At 43.7% G+C, this 23,547-nt stretch overlaps 1 protein-coding gene across 4 annotated transcripts in view; it reads right to left on the minus strand.

Moving 5' to 3' along the window:
• The window catches only part of ACSL1 (acyl-CoA synthetase long chain family member 1), a 62,221-nt gene extending 40,635 nt beyond the window's left edge, over nucleotides 1-21,586 (minus strand). The window contains exons 1-2 of one of the 4 annotated variants that reach the window (XM_038399663.2): nucleotides 21,430-21,586; nucleotides 8,930-9,158 (exon numbers count right to left, since the gene is read on the minus strand). In XM_038399663.2, coding sequence (XP_038255591.1) covers nucleotides 8,930-9,124 — 195 coding nt within the window. In that variant the 5' untranslated portion in view covers nucleotides 9,125-9,158; nucleotides 21,430-21,586. Of the gene's footprint in view, nucleotides 1-8,929; nucleotides 9,159-12,582; nucleotides 12,771-21,429 lie in introns of those variants that run through there. The other 3 variants (XM_038399664.2, XM_043513587.1, XM_043513586.1) reach the window with 3 other exon arrangements.
• Nucleotides 21,587-23,547: the final 1,961 nt, after the last annotated feature.

The raw sequence follows: 23,547 nt of genomic DNA on the forward strand, positions 1-23,547 counted from the left end.
GGATTTCATGTAAGCTCTTAAATAGTAGCAGTGTTCAGAGCTGACACCTAGGCTTTATTGCCTAGCCAAATTTTAGACTAGTTGAATCAGTGCCTGTGTGGTATACATTGCATTTGGACTACTACACATGGAATTATTCACATATTAGTCTAGGCTTTTCCTCAAGGTCTATGGTATTCTCAGTTGAGCACTGGGAGACAGTCAATTACCTAATTATATACACTTTGGCAGTTCAAGGAAGAGGAAAATACAATTAGATATACTAGCAATTCATCAGGGAGAGTTTTAATGGCAGAACAAATTACACTGGTTTAAGTCAAACTCTGTAGGTTTATGGTACAGTTTCAGTGACACTCCTTCACTGTTAGACTGAAAACAAGTTTTTGAAGAATAAAGTCTCTTCACTTGACTTGCCCCTTCCAGACACTTAGTATTCCTATAGTGCCTAAGTTCAGAAGCATACTAGCATACACTTAAGCCCTTTACTTACGCCACAAAAAGTACACATCACTAAGATATGCTTGTACAGAGGAAAGGAAAACAAGGCGGCTCACTGTACTGTATTCCATTTCAAATGGAGCACTGTGTACTTGAGACTCTTATTCAGGTTCACTGAAAACTTTAAAGATTTTTCTTTTCAGCTATTTCACAGTTTCTAGTTTTAGGAATTGAATAGCTTATGCAATAGGCTTCAGACACAGAAAATGGGACTCCTGGATTTGTGCACACTCCTATTCCAAACACAAGAGCCAAATTTGTTTCATGGGACTCAGTAGAAAGTCCTGTGTTACCTAATCAGTCTGCTAGAGGTTATTTGTGGAACATAACCTGAACTAAGTTGAAGTGGAAGCTAAGCTAGAGTTCTAAAAGATTATATTACTGAAGTCCATTTAGGCACAGATCTCTATTTCATCTTAAATGTTGTCTACAGTCAGTTTGCAGCAAGCTGGGGTGTGAATCTACCTCACACTCTAGCCAGCCATGGACTGCCTGTGTGTACCTTGCTGACATGCCTTAACAGTTCATTGGAAGTAGCTCAAACTTTAGCCATGGACTGCTTGGAGTAGATCAAAGTTTGAGCTACTTGCAATGAACTACATGTTAGCTGGGTACACATAGACCGTCCACAGCTGGCTAGTGTGTGAGGTAGATTCACACCCCAGCTTGCTGCAAACTAGCTGTATGTAGACAAGCCCTCAGATTAAGTGTAGCAATTTCTTACTATAGAGCAAATACAAGATGGGGAGATAAAAAATCCTGCAGAATGGCCAACTCCACTCACAGTGTTTGAGAAGGACTCACTATAGTGACATGCAGTGGAAGTTTTAAGGCCTGAAAATGTTGTCGTGAAGTCAAAGCATTGGCTTCTATTCCGCTTAAAAACACAGGCATTTAGAATACCGACTCACAGGTGAAGTGGTACTTCATGGCCCCTAGACATGTGTGCCCTTACTGAGTACCTACAGGAGCCACTCATATTTTTGATCTATGGATTAACTCAGACTTGTCATTTGACACAGCAAGAGAGATGCTCCCATTTAAAAATCACTGGTTTCCTGTTGACTAGGGTTGTATTTAAGATTAGCATGGTCACCATGAAACAAAATTGTATCTACACCAAGAGATGCTTGAGTTTGCATCCTCAAGAGCCAAGGAACTGTTCACCTTCAGATTGCTTAAGAGGGAAGCACACTGGCAGGTGATTCTCAGCAGCAGTAGCGATTTCAACTGCCCAAAATATACTTAAGTAAATTTCAAACTAGGTGTATAACTTTATGACTCTCCATAGATAGGCATGTTAACAGCTCAGTTCTGAGCACACAACACCCTTTGAGGCGCTTAAAATTAGGCATCCACATTTAAAAATGTTTGCCCTAAAGTCCTTCAAGGTGCAACACCTTTCATATGATTTCTGCCCCCCCCATCCTCCACCTGATCTAGAAAAATAGGACTGCCTGCCAGTCAGAAATCCCTCTAGTATTGTAGTTTATTGGCAATGAGCTATCTGTGCATCTCTTCACTGATAAAGAAAAACAACCCCCTCCCCTGCAACAGAGCCTCTTGGCTGCAGCTACATACTTGAAAAATCGTTAGGGCAAGTGGCAATCCTTGCCATGCACCTGGCAACCATGAAGAGGTCTTCCAGTTGTTGTATGGCCCATACCATGCATGCAACATTTGAGAGCTAAAGTGGGCTATATTTCTGGAAGAGTTACAGACATCTGTAGAGACACTAAAGGTCACTAGCATGCCCTAATGTTTATCTGGATTTATAAAAAAGTGCTAGAGAAGGCACCTGTCCATATGCTCTGAATGAGGCCCTTGACATAAAACTTGCATACATTCGAAGTGCAGCAATTTGAGAATTTACCACAAACAGTTTGAGGCCTGGAGAGAAAGAGCCACAAAATAGCATAACGTGCATTGTCATTTTGAAGATTTCCTTTCCTTCCCTGTCCGGCTTTTGTGCATTTGAGATTTTAATGTTGAGTTCCACACAATTACTTTGGCAAGGCATGTGGCTATCAAGCTGACAGCTATTATTGTTCAGACATCCTTCAATATGGGTAAAAGGTCATGTAGCTAGAATGATACAGGTTTGACTAGGCAGTTTCAAGTGTGCCTGCAGATACATGCACAGTTAGGGATGTGGTTATCACTGGATAATGCTCCTGAGACAAAGTTACAGCCAGGACAGCACAGTAACATTCTAGCCAATGCCTTTGGAATTTTACAAAAAGCTTTACATTCAGCTATACATAAAGTGTGACAAATAAGATTTCTGGATTGCAAATAGGATCAAAGTGTCAGGGACAAGCTTTTACAATAATGCCTATACGACTGCTGGGGGCATAGCTGGAAATGCGTGATAGCAATGATATCTTTTTAAAGTAAAACCAGACATCAGAGGGTCAGAGTCCTTCCTTAAAAACACAGAGCAGAATGCGAGTAGTTGGCTCTAGCACTTAATTTGGCAACTTCACCGCTCAAACTACTTGTGAATAGTTATTGTAATACCTATAATACACTAACTGTTCTTTAGAGGCAGAATACCTGTGCAAGAAATGCATGTAAACTCCTGATTTTCAGGCTAGACTGGATAAGATTAGTTTAGTCTGGGTTATTTTCAGAAGTCAGGATTTAGGTTAAGTGAAGTTAAGGTGATGACTGTGCTATGTATGTGATCACTTGGGTTAAAAAAAAACATTGAAAGTTTCAGATAACTCTAGAGTAGAGGTTACTAGTAATGTACAAGTTTTAAAATAAAAAGAAAAGGAGTACTTGTGGCACCTTAGAGACCAACATTTATGTGAGCATAAGCTTTCGTGAGCTACAGCTCACTTCGTTGGATGCATTTGGTAGAAAATACAGTGGGGAGATTTTATGGACACAGAACATGAAACAATGGGTTTTATCACACACACTGTAAGGAGAGTGATCACTTAAGATGAGCCATCACCAGCAGCGGGGGGGGGGGGGGGTTGACGACAAGCAAGGTAGGCTATGTCCAGCAGTTAACAAGAACATCTGAGGAACAGTGGGGAAGTAGTTTTACTTTGTGTAATGACTCATCCATTCCCAGTCTCTATTCAAGCCTAAATTAATTGTATCCAGTTTGCAAATTAATTCCAATTCAGCAGTCTCTCCTTGGAGTCTGTTTTTGAAGTTTTTTTGTTGAAGGATAGCCACCCTCGGGTCTGTAATCGAGTGACCCAGAGAGATTGAAGTATTCTCCGACGGGTTTCTGAATGTTATAATTCTTGACATCTGATTTGTGTCCATTTATTCTTTTACATAGAGACTGTCCAGTTTGACCAACGTACATGGCAGAGGGACATTGCTGGCATATATCACATTGGTAGATGCGTAGGTGAACGAGCCTCTGATAGTGTGGCTGATGTGATTAGGCCCTATGATGGTATCCCCTGAATAGATATGTGGACAGAGTTGTCAACGGGCTTTGTTGCAAGGATAGGTTCCTGGGTTAGTGGTTCTGTTGTGTGGTGTGTGCTTGCTGGTGAGTATTTGATTCAGGTTGGGGGGCTGTCTGTAAGCAAGGACTGGCCTGTCTCCCAAGACCTGTGAGTGATGGGTTGTCCTTCAGGATAGGTTGTAGATCCTTGATGATATGTTGGAGGTTTTAGTTGGGGGCTGAAATGAAGGTGATGGCTAGTGGCGTTCTGTTATTTTCTTTGTTGGGCCTGTCCTGTAGTAGGTGACTTCTGGGTACTCTTCTAGCTCTGTTAATCTGTTTCTTCACTCCGAAGGTGGGTATTGTAGTTGTAGGAATGCATGATAGAGATCTTGTAGGTGTTTGTCTCTGTCTGAGGGGTTGGAGCAAATGCGGTTATATTGTAGAGCTTGGCTGTAGACAATGGATCATGTAGTATGATCTGGATGAAAGCTAGAGGCACGTAGGTAGGAATAGCAGTCAGTAGGTTTCCGATATAGGGTGGTGTTTATGTGACCATTGCTTATTAGCACTGTGGTGTCCAGGAAGTGGATCTCTTGTGTGGACTGGTCCAGGCTGAGGTTGATGGTGGGATGGAAATTGTTGAAATCATGGTGGATTTCATTCCTCAAGGGCTTCTTTTCCATGGGTCCAGATGATGAAGATGTCATCAATGTAGTGCAAGTAGAGTATGGGCATTAGGAGACGAGAGCTGAGGAAGCGTTGTTCTAAGTCAGCCATAAAAACATTGGCATACTGTGGGGCCATGCGGGTACCCATCGCAGTGCCGCTGATTTGAAGGTATACATTGTCCCCAAATGTGAAATAGTTATGGGTGAGGACAAAGTCACAAAGTTCTGCCACCAGGTTAGCTGTGACATTATCGGGGATACTTTTCCTGACGGCTTGTAGTCCATCTTTGTGTGGAATGTTGGTGTAGAGGGCTTCTACATCCATAGTGGAAATAGCCTACCTGCTTGTCACCATGAAAGGTTTTCCTCCTTCTTCCCCCCCCCCCCCCCCCCCCCCCGCTGCTGGTGATGGCTCATCTTAAGTGATCACTCTCCTTACAGTGTGTATGACAAAACCCATTGTTTCATGTTCTGTGTGTGTGTGTATATATAGATCTCCCCACTGTATTTTCCACCAAATGCATCTGATGAAGTGAGCTGTAGCTCACGAAAGCTTATGCTCACATAAATTTGTTAGTCTAAGGTGCCACAAGTACTCCTTTTCTTTTTGCGAATACAGAGCAACACGGCTGCTACTCTGAAAGTTTTAAAATAATGCATTCTAGAACTTCACCTCACTAATCCAGAAACCAAGTGGTCCACAGAACTGTTAACTCTGCCCCTTTCTCAGCTGAGAGATTTAAAAATACTGTAATGAGATCTCATATTACTATTACTAGAATGCTAGTTTCACAAACTTTACTACAGAATACTTGGCATTTACTTCTAAGACAGTTCCCTATCATTGTCATTTACTTGCATATAACAGTCTAGTCTTGTGGTACTGTGCTTTATCTTGTGGATAAAATTAAGAATATTGACTTGTACAGTTTACTTGGCAATTCACAAGTTTTGTATGTTCCAATGAGTCCTCCAAAATGAAATTTCTTCAACCACTACTGTAAATTTGTTTGATTAATTTTTACTGAGTCCTTCCAGTGCAGTCTTACCTTATTGTGATCCAGTAAGACTGGTATTAGACAGTACAATACAGATCTCAATTGTTCCTATACTGGGGTTGTTTAAAGGGTTATAATATTACAGACTCACAATTCCAACTACAGAAGCCATTTGAGATGGAAGCCATTTTAGATTATGCTTGAGAAGCAATAAGGAAGTTGATCACAGACTGCATTTTATGTACTTGTCTATGGACTAGGACAGCATGGGCAAACTTTTTGGCCTGAGGGTCACATCGGGGTTCCAAAACTGTATGGAGGGCCAGGTAGGGAAGGCTGTGCCTCCCCAAACAACCTGGCCCCTGCCCCCCCCACCCCCTGACTGCCCCCCTCAGAACCTTCCACCCATCCAACGCCCCATCCCCCGATTGCTCCAACCTCTATCACACCCCTGCCTCCTGACAGGCCCCCTGGGACTCCCACGCCTATCCAACCCACCCCCTCCCTATCCCCTGACCGCTCCCCCCCCCAAACCTCCATCCCATCTAACTGCCCCCTGTCCCCTGACTGCTCCCCAGGAACCTCTGCCCTTTATCCAACCCCCCCCCCACCCCCTTACCATGCCACTCAGAGCAGCATATTTGGCAGCTGTGCTATCCGGCTGGAGCCAGCCATGCCACCACACTACCGGGCAGGAGCTCGCAGCCCTGCTGCCCATAGCACTGGTGGCACAGCAAGCTGAGGCTATGGGGGGAAGGGCCAGGGGCTAGCCTCCCCATCCAGGAGCTCGAGGACTGGGCAGGACAGCCCTGCAGGCTGTAGTTTGCCCACCTCTGGTCTAGGACTTGCTTTAAGTTCCAGACCACTGTCAGACTGGGTCCTGTTTGCCTAAGGAACCAGTGACAATTCAAATCCCTAAAGGGCGAGAGCTTTCTAGTTGCATAGGCTCTCACCACCAGTCCTGTAACTTGGAGACATTAGCTCTTTGCTCAGCTACCAGAACAGCTTGCTGCATGCCACTGCTCTACACCAGTGGTACATGTACCCCTGTGGGTATGCAGAGGTCTTCCAGGAGGTAGATCAGCTCATCTAGATATTTGCCTAGTTTTAGAACAGGCTACATAAAATGCACTAGTGAAGTCAGTACAAACTAAAACTTCATACAATGACTTTATACTTCTCTATATACACTATACACTGAAATGTAAGTACAGTATTTATATTCCAATTAATTACTATATGGTACAAGTGAGACAGGGAGCAATTTTTCAGTAATGTGTGCTGTGACACTTGTGTCTTTTTAGGTCTGATTTTGTAAGAAAGCGGTCTTTAAGTGAGGTGAAACTTGGAGGTACGCAAGACAAATCAGACTCCTGAAAGGGGTACAGTAGTCTGGAAAGGTTGAGTGCCACTGCTCTACACCACTTCTTCCAGCTCCAGCTTTTAGCACTCTATCAATCATGACAAACACCACTAACTAGTGCTGAAAGCCATCTGAAAGCAGCTGGTGGGATTTTGCCGCTTGTGACAAATTGTTTCACCACTAAGTTAAACTGTGTAGTTACTTAACTGACAAAGTACATTAATACTCCTGCTTTGACTACTACTCCCAGTATAGGAGTACATACTACTAGTTTCATACCAGTACAATGGGTACATTAGAGATACTTATCAGTAGAAAATGGTTTTTTTTAAATTCATGCTATTGAAACTTCTCTTGAACATAAAGACTTGTTTTGTTACTTTTACTGGGCCATTGTAGTTCCTTTTGAATGGAGAAGTCAGCAAAAAAAAAAAAAAAACCCCAAGAGGACGATTTTTTTTAAATCACACCCAGGAATATTGCAGACAAGATGTCCATCTTTCAGGATGATTGTATGGCTGAAGTCTGCTTTCTTACAACTCTTACTTTTTAGCAACTTTACACATTAGTTTGTGTTAGTTTAGTTACTGGTTCTGCTCTTACTTCAGTTTTATGAAGCTTAAGACAAGTTACTAAGTTAAAAGGTAACTTGTATTAACAGGATTCCACATTAGTATTCATAGATCAACTTCAGTAGTACACAATGGCTAGTTATGGACAGATAAAAGTCCAGTTAGAATAGGAGACTTCACATTTGCTGTTAATATATTTTGAGTGTTTTTACAGTTCAACAGTATTGACTGTCTCTTGGCTATCAAGGGAAGTTGAGACTCATTGACTCTTTTCACTATTCTGGCAGTTGAATCCTAGGTTTTTCTATAAGAGACAAGGAAGGAGGAACTACCACCAGTGTATCCCTACAGCTTACCAGCAACCTCCCCCCAGAAGATCCTAGGGCTGAGAAGACTATAGCCAAGATTGGGGAGGAGAGATCAGAAGTATCTTTCCAGAATGCTAATTGCCAATCTCTGTCCTAAAGTCTTCTTAGCTCAGCTATAGAAAGCCCCCTATTATAAGCTACTGCTTAAACAAGTCTATCCACATACTCAGTTGATGCATACCAAATGCTGAAGTTTAACTAGTTAACCCAGTGTGATATTCTTGTCCACACATGACTTGTGGACAAGAATCTTTATCCATTACTAAGAAAGCAATATTGAGCTATGACACGGTTTGCTAATACACGCTGTTGGCAAGGGGCAGGAGTACTATCTGGCACCATAGAACAGAATCCAGGCAAATGTTTTAACAGATTGCTGACTTGTGTGCACATAAAAGGTACATCTGACAGTTAATTCAGACCTTTAAGGGCACACCTATATCAGATAGTCTTGCCAAGAAGCCCAGAACACATCTTTTATTACTGATCAACTTGGGGGGGGGGGAAGAGGGGGGGAAAATTTTAACAGTTAGAAAAAGAGTAAGATGATTAGTCTGCCATTTGCTGAAAGCCAGTAAAAAGCTAACTCCAACAGCAGGAATATTCAAGTGTTCGGTCTATATACTTATGTAGCACTAACCTGGAGAAGAGACCTATTGCAACTGAATCCTACTGACCAAGAACACTAGTTCTTTAGATGGACATCTGCTTAACCAGATGGTTAAGGAAGAAAAGTGGGTTCATGTTTATCTGTTCTGCAGCTTCTGTGCTAATCATTAAAACCAAAATATTAGGGAAATAATTTAGAATGAAGCCTAATATCAATTAACATCAAGGAACTCAAGATATTCTACTAAGAATGGAAAGAATTCAGCAGCCTAAAGAAATTGCTTCATGTAAAAAGTTTTTCCCCTGCCCCAGGCAGGAAGAGAGCACACTCCAGGTACAGATACTCCACACATAGGTTAGTGATCCTTCCCACTGTAGTATCCCTAGGTTTTAAAGCTGCCTACTACAGGCATGGCTAAACAGAAATGCACTTACCTCTACTTCCACAGACTGCATGGCTAGGTCGCATGGTGGTTTCAGAGCTTTGGGTCTGGTTGCATACCAGTATGTTGTAAGAGCTGCAAATGCACCAAACCCCATCAATGTGTTTGTTGGAAGAGTGCGTATATACTGTCTGACATCATCAAGTTCTGGCATTCTCAGATGTCTAAACAATTCATGTGCTTGCATCGTGGTTGGTTGCAGTTGTTCCTTATGCTGGCAGCTGTTGATATGAGAAATACCTATTACATAATAGGATAATCCCTTTCCACTTGCCCCTCCCCAACAGGAGAGGAATATACATGGTCTTAATTTCAGTTACTGAACAATACCTTTCTCAGCACTAAATCAGTAATTTCAGATAAGCAACTATTAGTCAATCCAATAACAGTTCTGGATAATAGGACCAGTTTATTAAATAAAAATGGATGGATCAGAGCTTTAAAATATCCTAATTCTAAGCCAATTGTTGGCATGTGCCACATTTTAACCGAACTGTTACTTTACCTCTCAAAAGGAGAGTTGTTTACAGTAGACTGTGCCTTTGGCACACATGAAATAATTATCTACAAAATAGCTTTGCTGAAGCAGTCTTACAACATTAGGAATCTAACCTGGGGGTTACGTCAAGAAACCAGAGGAGGTGGTATTTGCTTTCTTGGTTTTTTGCCTACATTGGAACATTATGCCTTAGAGTGCCAGAATGTTAGTGGCAAAGTACCTTAATGCCATGGTAGCACAGCAACAGCAGCATTTTCCACCTTGCAAGTCCACCAAGATAAGCCTTTATGCTGAACTTTCTATAGCTAATTGAAGTGAGTTGTCGTCATAGGTCAGTTGTGAAGGACTACCAGATATGTTAGAGGCATCCCATTTCCCATCATGACATCAGTGTATCTTTGTTCACCCAGCAGGACAAACTGACATTTCAAGGTTTTACGTAGTAGTGCAAGGCAACGTAAATAAGCATAGGAAGTCTATTTTATCTCCTGCTTATGTACAGGAGAAAGCACTGGAGAGCCTTCTCTTTCTCTCTCTGCCTTCTAATACTAACAGACAACATACAGCAGCAAGAACAGATCATGGGGGGGGGGTTTGGTCGGGGACAGGGAGTGTTGCTGTCAGCTCAGCTGGTGCTTTCTTCTCAGCCAAGGTCTCTCAGGCCATTAGTCACATGCTGAGCCCTACAGCTCCTGCCCACTAGGCTAAAGGTAACTAGCAGACAAGTTATTCAGGGCAGGCCAATGGCAGGAGAGTCTGGAGTCACACCACTGCACAAAAGGGCAACAGGCAAGAACACAATGTTTGTCTCAGAAACTCACAACTGGCCATGACATTCATAAACGTCTGTTGCCAGCTCACGCCTCCTACCACAAGAGGAAGAGTCAATAGGCTTTTAGAGGGAAAAAAATGCAGTGGATATTTTGATGTTATGTGGAGCAAATACTGTTTTTGGAAGCTGGTAGTTATTTACTCAGATGCTTAAAGCTGTTAAACCTTACTGAATATTGTGAAGTGAGAGCAAAGCAAAACTAAAGAATATTAAAGCCAAATACGTTTACATAGTATTTTGTAAAAAGACTGAACACCAAATGAAGTAGGTGTTTACTAGTGTAAAAATAGATATGAAAATTACACTTAAATTCAGGATGCTAGTTAGCTGTATGCTAGCAAGATATGGTTCCCTTTAAAATTAAGATGTAAACTAGGACCATTCTGTAGCAGTAACAATCTTAAAATCTGTTACTGCAATGAGTTACTCAACTAGGCAATAGGAGAGCAGTCTAGCTCACAAGAGTTCTACACAAGTGTTTGGAGAAGAATTAGGTTGCCAGAGACTGCAAACAGTCATAGAAATAGTTCAGGGTTTCACAACACCAATAGGAGAGCAGAGAAGGATGGTCTTGCAACTAGGGCACTGGACTAGGGCTCAGTTCAGTTCCTGGCTCTGGAAGGACTGACTTATGGGAAGTCACTTAGCTGGTTTCCTCACCTCACCTCCAGTGCCCTGTGCTGAGGGGGGTGTTTTTTCACATCCTTGAGTGAGAAAGTTGCAGCACTGTTAATTGCTAGTGTAGACATGCCCCTAGTGAATACTTTTTGTAATGAAGGTAAGGCTACTCAGACATAGGAAGAACAGATTGACCAGTGTATAATTCACAAATGCCAAACACTAAGTGAAACACAAGGATGCAGTACCTTTCACCTACTTCACTCTGACAATGCCCAGCAGCTGATTGCCTGGTCTTCACTGCAGAGGCAAATTAAGGGTGTGCACACATGTCTCTGAGCCTGGGTCAACTGACTCAGCCTGAGCACTGAAACTCAGCAAGAGGGTGTGGGGGAGGCCTCAGAGCCCCCAGAGCCACCCAAGGGGGAACATCTACACTGCTATTTTTAGCCCCATAATGCAAGGCCTGTGAGCTCAATTTAGTTGGCCTAGGCACAGACTTGCTGCTGAAAGCTCTCCCTGCCCCCCACCCAGAGTAGACATATTTTAGCACCTGGTCCTTTTCTTCAAGGCCGTATGTCAGCCAAACTTAGCTCATATGCAGATGCTGACTAGCTCATCTCAGAAGATGAAAGGTCTCCCCCTTTTGTTGCGACACCTCCCATACAGTCCACTCATGTCTAGACCCCACACCCATCCTTTACAGGGCAGGCTTGATCCTCATCTCCAAGTCCCTCCTTAAGAAGTCGAATCAATTTTTTTCCCAGCCCTTAAACAGGCAAGACAAAAGCTGGCTGATCACTTGCTTTTGTTGCATGCCAGCCTCAATCCTTCATCTGTTTGCTTAAAGATGTGCAATCCTATCTATTGGTCATTGGCAGGTCTAGCACACTCTGCTATCAAGGTTAAATTCTTGCTGACTTTCCAGCATGATCAGGTGACTCATTTAGTAGTACTGCTCTTTTAGCAAGCTGTTTGCTTGTTATCCCGATATGTGAATGGCAGAGAATATAATGTGACATGCAGGACACTAGTCAAACATGACAGGAGTAGCAAGTGGCACCATTCTTTGTAGAATGGAAGGCATAGCAGTACACCCTAAAGCAGTGGTTCTCAGCCAGGCGTCCAGGACCCCATAGGGGGCCTCAAGCAGGTTTCAGGGGGGCCTCCAAGCAGGGCCAGCATTAGACACACTGAGGCCCAGGACAGAAAGCCAAACTCCCACCGCATGGGGTTGAAGCCCAGGTCCCTGAGCCCTACCACTTGGGGCTGAAGCCTGAGCCATGTAGCTTCATGGGGCCCCCCCATGGCATGGCAGCCCCAGGCAATTGCCCTGCTTGATACCCCACCAACTCTGGCCCCAGATTTTGTATACAGAAAATCAGTTATTGTGGCACAGATGGGCTATGGAGTTTTTATAGCATGTTGTGGGGACCTCAGAAAGAAAATGGTTGAGAACCTCTCCCCTAAAGGAAGCAGACTCACTCCCTGGAGCATAAAAGCATGTAGAATGCACCTGAAGACATATTATGCAAGAGAGTTTAAAGTTTTCATATATTAAGTAGACAGTATTAAAAAGTTTTTACTGTACCATGACCAAGATTAGCAGCTACTTTTGCAGTGGGTTTTGGCAGAAAGAAAATAGGTTAGATCTTTTCTCAAGTTACTCTATTTAAAGAGAGACTAACATACCTACCTTTAGGCAAACAGCATCAATTTCCAAATACTGACATGCAGAATTGACTTTCCACTTGAGAAAGTCCTTCTGAGCTCTTCATATCAGTTCTGTTAAAATCTTGTGCCACCCAGGCAAAGAAAGCTTCCTTCTGACATATAAGTGATGAGCACAGCATCCAAGACTGATTTTCACAGCAAGGACAGAATCATTTTAGGCAGTAAGCAAAATTGGCAAGATACTTCTAACTTTGCTCCTCCCACTCATGGTGTACAATGATCTATTTACAGAGGGCTAAGTGCTCCGCTATTGTCCATCAGTAACCAGACATCATTCCAGCGCAATGGAAGAAAACAGGAGAGTAGCAGTCAGCTTCTCTATTACAGAGAGAAAACTCAAGAACCAAAAGTTTCTCTCTCCACCCAAAGGCTATGGCTACATTATGAGAGCCTACAGCAGCACCACTGTAGTGCTGTTAGTTCAGACACTCAGCTGATGGAAGAAAGCTCTCCTGTTGACTTAGTTTTCCAGCCCCACCAGCAAGGGTAGCTATGTCGGTGGGAGAAGCTCTCCCACTGACATAGCGATATACACACAGGCACTTAGGTCAGTGTAACTTATGTCACGGGGGGGAGGGGTGCGAAGCTTATTCACACCTGAGCAACATAACTTGCACTATGTAAACTGTAGTGTGTACATAGCCAAACATTTATATTTGGCAAGATGGCTAGCAAAGGGGTTGTGAGTCTTGCACTAAAGAAAGGTTTAGTGACTAGTACTATGGTAACTTGCTCTAGTTTGATTGCCACTGCTGCCTCCTACAAATTGAGGGATATCTGCTAAGATTTCCCCTCTCCCATCATTTGGAAAGTGACCCTCTAAAAGAGAGCAGACTATGCTTATGTCTGAGTGGGCCACTGCTATTACATTAAGTGTACTGCAATGCACCTGGATTGCCATCAATTCATTAGAATCCCCCCCCCCCTTTTACTGCTGCATGTTGCTGTACATAGTTAGCGCGGGATCTTCTTGTAGTACCCAAGTCTAAAAGCCTGAACGAGGAAGAGACCCAGTCTAGAACCTCATTCCAGCCAAGTATGAAACCACAGCACAGGAGAGGGTGCTGCTGCAGGAACTGATAGTCACGTTGAGAGATGGTCCTTTTAATAGGATACAGACAGATTTAAGTTTATAGTCTAGGAAATTAATCTAGAACTTATGAAAGCAAGTTCTCCTGAACTTCTCCTCCCACCCAGGCAGAGGTCTGGTCTATACTGAAAAGTTACCAGCTAACAACATAACTACTTTAGTCAGGTGTGTGAAAAATCCACATAGCTGACATCTGTATGACATAGCTATACTAACCTAGCCCCCAGTATAGATGCACCTATGCCAATGGAAGAGTGCTTCCATCCACATAGCTACCGCTGTTTGGGAAGGCGGTATTCCCACACCAACATGAAAACCCCTTCCATTGCTGTAGGCTGTGTCTACTCTATAGGATGCTGCCTGCCAGAGCTCCGGCAACATAGCTATGCTGGTATAGTCTTCATAGTTTAGACATACTCCTAGTAAAGACTGATCAACTTACATTAGTGGCCAGTGGCCTCAAAGGGCTTAAACAAAACAAAAAACAAAACAAACCACACACAACCAACAAGAGCTAGAGGAAGCCCAGTCACCCTCACACAAGCAACAGGGAAAGCAGAAGGCATAGAATCTGCTGTACTGATCTATGCCACCAGAGCTAGTGCAGTAGTTTTCAATCTGCCTCTCACCTTTTGGTCCAGAGAGGCAGAAAGAGCTTTCAGTTCTAGGACATAGAAAATAAAGTTTCAGATCCCAGAAAAAGGCACTCTGTTTTTCTGATCAATCAAAAAAATGTGAGTACCCACACCTACAGGTCAAAACCCTGCAGTGTTATAGTTACCATAGAAGCCCACAGTTTAGTGTGTGCGTGTTCTCTCTCTCTCTCCCCCAAGCTGAACATGTTAACTGACTGAACAGAATTCAGCTTTCAGTCTAAGACTGCTATGATCGGGGTCCATGGACCACAGGTTGAATTTCCAGAAAGGTCTGGCACCTCCATTTGAAAATTTTTAAGGGTCTGCAAATGAAAGAGTGTTGAAACCCATTGTGCTAGTGTAAACTTCCCAACACTAGTTAGATTGATTCTACAGCCAGATTATTCTAGTGATTATAGGGTTGCTACACTTTGCCTGAAAATCTGGTCCATCAGTCTCATATGGCCTTCTGAGGCCTTGTTACACTAAATGGAAAAGTTGATCTAAGCTATGCAATTTGAGGGACGTGAAAAGCGTAACTCAAATTGACATAGCTTAGATCTACTTGCTGCAGGGTCCACACTGTGCGATGTCAACAGGAGACACTCTTCTTGATGCGCTAGAGTACAGGAGTCGACAGGAGAGTGATTGGCAGTCAATTTAGCGGGTCTTCACTAGACCCACTAAAATCAACTGCTGATGCATCAATCGCCACAGCATCAATCCTCCCATACGTGTTGGCAAGCCCTGAGTATTCCTAATAAAGTCTATAACCTGCCCTTGCAGCAGAGTGAATTTGATCTAGCACTTAAGATAATTTTCTCTTTCTACCCTGCAAACTGCAAGCACACTGAGGATTAGAGTATTTCTCAGCAGTCTTTACACAGCAGCATGTCTAGGAAGTACATTCAAAGTGGGCACTCAATTCTGCCCTCAAATGTATGGCTAACTCCTTTCGATGTTCAGGGGAACAGCAGCTGTATTTTATAGTCAGAATAGTGTCCAAAAGGTAACTTGAGGGCATGCTGAACTGGACATTAAGTTCTCAAGTCTGACAGTATAGCATTACATGACAAGACTGTGCGCAACCATCTTTTAAGAGTTGGGTTATTGTAGGTGAAGCTGGTAGCACCACAAATTAAGATAGTGTAACTTACTATAACCAGTTGCCCTAATATTTAGACTGAGACTGATCCACTTCTGGATATATTGGACCACTGACCACTCAATTGTTCTCACCTCCATAATCAATAGGAAGCTAATTATGAGTGCTTTCACTGTCTCAGAAGTGATGTTTAAGCCTATCATTCCAATTAGAATAAGCACATCTACAACTTTCTACTGAAGTGTGCAGCAACACCCCAGCTTCTCTGTTTGCAGTAGGTTCATTCACAAAGGCACCCAAGATGGGCATCGTTCTGCAAAAGCTTATTGCTGGTCATACACAGAAGCACTTTCACAGTGTCACCAGCAGCATAACTGACAAAAATCATGGTATTTTACTCATTCTGATAGTTCCAGGAAAATACAGCTCAGTACACATTTAAAGTCATCATATACCTTCTGAATGAAGAATGAGAGACAGTGCAAGAATTAGCTTATGAACACTTAGTCACCTGCAATCTCGGAAAGGTTAAGTAAGAGTCAGGCAAGTTTAATTTAGATCATGTCACAAGGAACTAGTGTTCAGGCATTTAAACTCCAATCCTTAGACTAAAGTCACAATACAACAGATAAATAGATACTGCTAAAGCATTCAAGACTAGAACAAGGAGCTCAGTAAGTACTTTATTGGAAGTGACTGGGTTCACAACCCTTACTCACTCCTCGAATAGTATTACAAGAATCAGGTCTACTGATTCCCTCTTTATGTAAGGGAGAGCTCAATGATTCCATGTCCCAGGACTAAGGGCATGTCTTCACTAGAAATGTTAAAGCTCTGCTGTGTCAGCACTTTAACATGGCTGTGTAGTCGCGGCACCAATGCTGAGAGCTCTCCCAGCCCTATTAAAAAAAAAAAAAAAAAACCACACACTCACCCACCTCCACAAGGGGAATAGCTCCCAGTGCTGGTGCACTGTCTACACTGGCACTTTACAGTGCTGAAACTTACAGCACTCGGGGGTGTTTTTTCCACACCCCCGAGTGAGAAACCTGCAACACTGTAAAGTGCCAGTGTAGACAAGCCCTAATACACTATACTGCAGTTCCTTTTTAGTCACCTGCAGCAAGCGTAAAAGTAGTTTGCATTAAGCGAGAAGAAATTCCTTTCTACTAGTCGATTCCTCCCACCAATAAAAGTTTTTGGCATTTGCATGTTAAGTTGTAGCAATGTGATTTAACACAAAAAAAAAAACCTACACCACACGATTTGCTAAGATGGTCAAGAATGCAACCCAATGTACTGAGTGTCCCTAGTCTCCGACTGTCAGAAGCTGGGAGTGGAGAAGAGGGGATGATCATTCAATAATTGCCCATTCTATTAATTTCCTCTAAAGCACCCAGTATTGGTCACTGTCAGAAGACCAGATACTGGGCTAGATGGACCATTGGTCTGACCCCTCATGGTCATTCTTATATTAAGGGTTCTGGATTTAAGGATTGTAGATCATGCAGAAAGAGACTAAATGCCTTGTCTCACAAGCCCTTCTCTCTCTCTCTCCTCCACAGGACTGTGTGGAAGTGTTTGCAGACCAGTGCCTTAGGCTATCAGAAGTGATCCTTATTGGGAAAAAATCAGTCACCAAGAGTGTCTTGGCTCCAAGTATAATTTTTTTTTGCTTTCTGGTAAGGAAGCTATTTTCAGCCAAGCTTCTAGTACAGGTGGCTTATGAGAAAAACATCTAGTAGCTTTTAATTGAAGGGGGGGGTTTTTTTTGGTTTTTTTTTTTGTTTTTTTTTTAAATGGACCATAGCTTGTCATTTGAAGACAAACTGACACCCATAATTTAATGTAGAGTAATTAGTGCTTTGAAGTGTCCCAATTTTGACAGGTCAGGCTGGGTTGGAAAACTGCAAGCCCCAGCCCCTCCATGCCTCAAAGTTGTAATCTTAAGTGATCAAGACAATGCAGCAGAGCTTACATTTTCCCCCACAGTATGGACCATGTCTTAGGGAAATTCTCATGGAACACCTCTCCCATTCATAACTAGGCATATCACCACTTCTTCTCCCATTTGAGATTGCTATAGCTCCCACAAGCATGTTATGCAATCAGTTACATGCATTATATCAAAAAAGTATTTCATTTGTTTTGACTACATTTTAGAAAACAGACATGGCAGCCAGCCAGAGACCCATGGACCTAGAGTCTCAAGCAATACAGCTTCACTGGTCAGAATGCTTGCTTGTAGCACACAGGCAGAGAAAATAAAAATTTAAGAAACAGACTAGTGAAGAGTTAGTAGAGCCAACCACATTCTTCATTGAAGCGTACTTATGAGCAGAGACAGAAAAATCCATTAAGTGCTAGCACCAATTTTAGCCCAATACTATCATCCTCTCTTGAGATTTGTTATCCACTATCCACGGCAATCTCATTAGGATGTCCACTGATTGTTAGTCATTAACACTCCAAGTAGTTTTGTTTTTGTTTTTTTTGGAATAAAAATCAATTCCCATAAAACCCACCCCCCCAACCCCAAAAACCAAACCAAAACCCACACGGCAAAGTTTGTGGTTTTCCAATGCTGGAAGTAGTCTACAAAGGAGACCAAGGTGCCCCCAAAAACAGCACACTCATTCCCTAGGAGCAGAGTTTTAAAGTGAAATTTTTACATTTAGTAATTCATATCTTGTGATGCAACCAGATAGGTAGACTCATAAGTTTATTCAAAAGCAGGAAAATTTGCCTAAGATGACTAGAAAGTCATCTCATTCCTTCCCTTTTGAAGGAGTGGTTTTGTTTTGCAGCAATATCAACCTTGCTTCCAGGACAGAAAAACCCCAGAAACTTTTTGCTTTATGAAATTGATGACCCAGATCCAACCTAACATTTGTTGCTTAAAATTCCAAAATGTACAAGTTTAACATTTTTAGATTTAGTTTATTCACTGCAGTTGTCAAGGAAGGCTCATGTTGTTTGCTCATACTCTTGAGTGTGTACTGTTATGAATTAAATAGTAAACTTTATTTTTCCCCAACCAGACAGGGTCTGAACATTTCCTTAATTGAGAATAAGGAAGTGCTGCTTTTCAGAGAGCGAGAAGTCATGACAACTCTGGCAAGTTGACACTGGCAAGGCCAACAGCACAGCTCCAGACAGAGCCATATCATATGCTTAATTGGAACATTCAAATAAGCCATTTGGACAACCTGTACTATTATTGTTTGCAAGGAGAGGTCTTTCAGTGTGCCCGTGTACTTAATGCACTTCTGTGGAACCTTAAGCGTATCAATGTCCAAAATTTCTTGCTAAGCCATTCCAAGAGTATGCCCCCAGCCAGATCACAAATACATTAACATTAGCTAACGGGTTAAGAACAGGGTTAGAGACTGCTTTGCCTGAACAGTGTAAGCCAGGGAAAAGCTTGCTAAAGCCATTTTTGAACAGTTTTCCCAACTAGGTACGGAAAAGTAGATAGGAAAGATTAATGTCTAAAGTAACTCCCTTATCAAGCCCTATCAGAGGATCCAACCGCTGCATCTTGGACTCTACCCCGCACCAGACACCTATGTTGCAGACACTCCTTTGGACCCAATTCGCCAAATATGCCTGATCGTCCATAAGCTCTCCATTGAAACTTAGTAACTATAGCTTTGAGTGCTGTGATTACACATTCTTGTTGAACAGTGACATCTGAAGATACTATGTTTGCCCTTAACACACACAGTCATAGTCCTACAAAAAAGTTATTCTACATTAACCAAAAACTTAGTATCCCTTAAGAATTAATAAACCATAATGAGATTTTTGAAAAGGGTAGAATGTTTAAAAACTAGTGGCTTCAACTTAATATGAAGCCTTTAAAAAGCTAAATTTTCCTTATTCTGCATTAAGAGACTACCACTCTGAAACCCATCTACCTTTGACGGTTTATAATGAATGCTGCACAAGTTCATATACCACACATAAGGGACCCTCTGGTTCAAGTGTTAAATTCTTCGCTGTATTACTAGTTATTACAACCATTTTAAAAAGGCATCTGGTTACCTTTATTATGCTACTTTCTTAAATATATCAGTTGTTTTAGCATGCACATAGAGGTCCTGAGCGTTAAATCAGCTCAGAGGTGAATCAGAGTCAGGCCCTGATATTAGAGTAGTCATTTTCACTTTCTGGCTCTAATACATTACAGCAGTGGTTCTCAACCTATTTATCACTGTGGGCCATATATGCAGCCCATAATGTATTACCTGGGCCACAGGTTGAGAACCACAGCACCCCCCTTGTCTAGCGCCTCCCACCCAGAGACCCCTCCACAAAGTGAGGCCAGGAGTGGAGCTCTGGGTGGCAGGGACACTGGACACCACTAGACCCTCAGTGGGGCCAGCAATCCCAGACTCTAACCCCACCGCACCCTGCGCTGCCCGCCAGGCAGCCTTCAGCGCATAGCTGGGCCACAGCTGTGTGTTAATTGGGCCACATGTGGGCTACAGGTTGAGAACCACTACATTACAGTGCCACCACAATGTTTGGACTACAGACCCTTCAGAAAAAAAGGTGTGTTTAAACAGTGTGTCTCAACCAACTTTTAACAAAGAAAGGAATTAGTCTAAGAGCTTTTGGCTTTAAATATAAAACTTCAAGCCAGTTTGACTTGACAGCATCCCTTTGGAGTAGAGTTTCTACTCAGTAATTGAAAGGACTGAGAACTAGACCTGCAGAAACAAATGCCACTTCTTTTACACCAAACTAACTTCAGTTTACACGGTTTAAAGCTTTCCTTAGCTTTAACGCAAGAACAGCCTCAGATTGGATTTGAAACCCTGCATGGGACCTCTGATCATGTATCACTGTTATATACAAGACCCAGAGAAACAAAACTGACCAGTCCAGCTTTTGCTTAACTGGAGAGGAACAGATGTCTGAGGAACACACTTCAGTAACATATTAAAAAGCAACAATGTTACAATGCTTAGAGGGTTAATTCTAATGTCCCTTTAAACAAGGGAAAGCTAACTCATACCAAGGGAAGTCTCACATACCTATAACCCCAGTACTACAATACAGCATTGCACTGATCTGTACAAGTCTACCATTTCTTAGCAATAAGCAGAAGTTGTTTAATTAGATATGACAGAGTCACTTTCAGAGTGACTTCTGAGATCCAATTCAAGACGATCACTAGACAGTTTTCACTGAAACTCACCACCACACCTGGCTCTATATCTGTAACTTCTATTATAGAAGTTCAGAAGTACCCCCTCTAGAACAGCATTTCTCAACCTTTTTGATACCAGGGATTAGCTTGCTGGCTTCCTAACCTGTGTCAGGGAGATCCCCGGGACTTGCACTGGTCCCTAGACCCATTGTTGAGAAACACTGCTCTGGAAAACTAGACCCAAGCCCCCTCCCACAAGACTTGTGCTCTTTTGTTCGCACTAGTGCAGGTTTTGCGTGTGGAGTGCAAGCTCTTGTGGTGCATAGCACAACGTGAACTGTCTTGCAGCGAAGCCATGAAACCAAGAGTACAGAGCCGGTTTCCACAGCCACCACGCAGGGACGGAGGGTTTTGCCAGCCCACTAGCTGAACTGGCGCATCCCAAAGGCGCGGAAATGGAGAGGAGGCTTTCAAGCCATCTGAGCAGCCACAGCAGCTTCGGGCTCAGGCCCCTGCCAGACCCCCAGCTTCCCGGCGTGCCGGAGACAGACAGCGTCGTGTCAGCGAGAGCGATCAGCCGCGGAGCGCCCAAGAGGCCCGGGCAGGAGGCAGAACAACCGCAGCACCCGGGGCTCCGCCGGCCCCTCGCTCTCTCGCCGGCATGCTGCGGCAAGGCAGGGGAAGGAGCAGGCATCGCCTCGCTGCTCCTCCGCGGCCGGGGAAGAGCCCAGGCGGCAGCTCGCTCTCCGCACAGAGCGGAGCCCCCTCCCCAAACACCCCCACAGGGAGCAACGCGCCCGCGGCGCCCCCGCCTCACTCACCGCCCGGCCTAGCAGCTACAAGGCTGACAACCAGCACCCTCCACACTGACAGTGCAACGCCGGTGCCCGGCCCGCCCTATTTAAGCCGCCCCCACAAGCCGCCGCCGGAGCGGCGTGTTGCGTGTGCACCGCGCCCGCCCCTCTCCTCTGCCGGCCCCAGGTGCCGGCGGGCGCTAGGGCTGGCGGAGTAGCCGAGCCGCCGCGGGCCAATAGCGAGGCAGCAGGGCCTGGGCGGAGACCAGTGAACAGCGAGAGCAGGGGGTGGGGGACAGGGCCGGGGAGAGAGGGGTCCGGGCTGGGGGCGGCGGAAAGACCCAGACCCATTCGCAGGCTCAGCAGCGTCCTGCACAGACCGAGCCCAGCTCCCAGTGCTTCCCGGAATGAAGCGTGAGCCCAGGCGGCGTTAGAGATGGGCCAAGAGCTGTTTGCTCAGGTGCAGAGTTAAATGGCAGTGGGAGAGGGAGAGAGAAAATGGAAGAGGTATGGGGGAGGGAGAGAATGCATATGGTCAGCTGAAGCTTTGAAAATGGAGGGTGGAGGAGAGAGACAAAAAAATAATTTCCGAAATAGGGAATTGCAAAGTAGGCTCTTGTTCCAACTACGGGGAAACTCGGTGAAGAGATCTAACAGGAACAAACCGGTGTCACTCCTCATCAGTGCTGAAGTGGGCTTTAGCCCACGAAAGTTTATGCTCAAATAAATTTGTTAGTCTCTAAGGTGCCACACATACTCCTCGTTCTTTATACCTGTCTCTGAGGTTTCTTCTACTCTGCCTAAGTGCACATCTTACCCACAAATGTGGGTTCATAGTTTCACAGCTCCTAACTGTACCATAGCTGGGGAGGTTTGTTTCTATGACTAACAGCGCCCTACTTCCCCCAAACAGTGATTCACTTTCCCTCTCACCTCTGTAACTTTATAGACGCTTTAGGTCAGTATAATCTATGTTACATTAGTATTTAAACAGACTAATATTTATATAACAGCGATCCCCCCCCCCCGAAAGGAAGATGTCTTGGAAAATAAAAAATACAAAAGTAGGTCACACTTTAATGAGCAGAAAGGAATTTTTGAAAATCCAGTCAAATCTACACAGAAAGAAGAGAAATGTGGTTGTGGCTGTTCAGAAGGTCAAACATGGGATTAAAGACTGAAACCATAGTGACCAATGTCATGCATTTTTCTCCATTGTTAGATTTTACAAACAAGCATCAAGTAATTAGTATATAAATTGTTCCCTAGTGGTGCAATTGTAAGACAGCTGTAAAAATCCACCATAGTTTCATCCACATCTTTAGTCAGAGTGGTTGGAAAATAAGGGCCTGGTTTTGCAAAGTACTCAAAGTGTCCGCTGGGGGAGCTGAGAGAGATCAACCGCACAGGAGACACTCAGCATCTCACCGATAAAGAAATTGAAGTAAAGAATATAAAGGAGTTTATCAGACATCTAGATTTGTTTCTGGAGGAGTCCATAAAGTAGCCATCCATGGTAGATTTTCTTGTATTATCCTGACTTCCTCAGGTCAAACACATGCCAGTGATTACAGGACATTCATGGATTCCAAATTTACTTTCACAGCCTACAAAACTTCATCACCTTGCAATTGTGATATAGCATAGCCAGAGGGCAGCAGAAGAGTGTTAGAAGGAAGCCTTATTCCCTGTAGAGGGAAGAAAGTTTGCTATAGATTAATTAGAGCACCTGAAGCCAGTCACGTGATAAACCCCCCCCTGCTTCAATCAGACAAGGGAAGGAGCTGGAGCAGAGTGGATTGGTGTTGGACTAGAGAGCAGTTTGGAGGGAAGCAGAGGAGAGTTTGGAGAAGTGCTGCAGTGGGCTAAGAAGATCAAGACCCTAGATAAAGGGATACTTGGTTTGTGCAGAGGGAGAGTAGGAAACCCCATAAGCTGAAGGGCAGCAGAGGGAAGTAGCCCAGGGGAAGGAACCGCTAGTTCAAGTGGTTTACTGCGATCTCTAGGGCCCCTGGGCTGGGACCTGGAGTAGAGGGTGGGCCTGGATCTCTCCCTCTCAACTCTGCCCAACTAGTGTCCTAGAGGAGGAGTTAATACCCCAGTTCAGGGGTGAGAAACGGTGCCCTGAACCCTCCCCAAGAAGAG

This window comes from Dermochelys coriacea, chromosome 4, assembly GCF_009764565.3.
Source record: "Dermochelys coriacea isolate rDerCor1 chromosome 4, rDerCor1.pri.v4, whole genome shotgun sequence".
NCBI classification, from domain to species: domain Eukaryota; kingdom Metazoa; phylum Chordata; order Testudines; family Dermochelyidae; genus Dermochelys; species Dermochelys coriacea.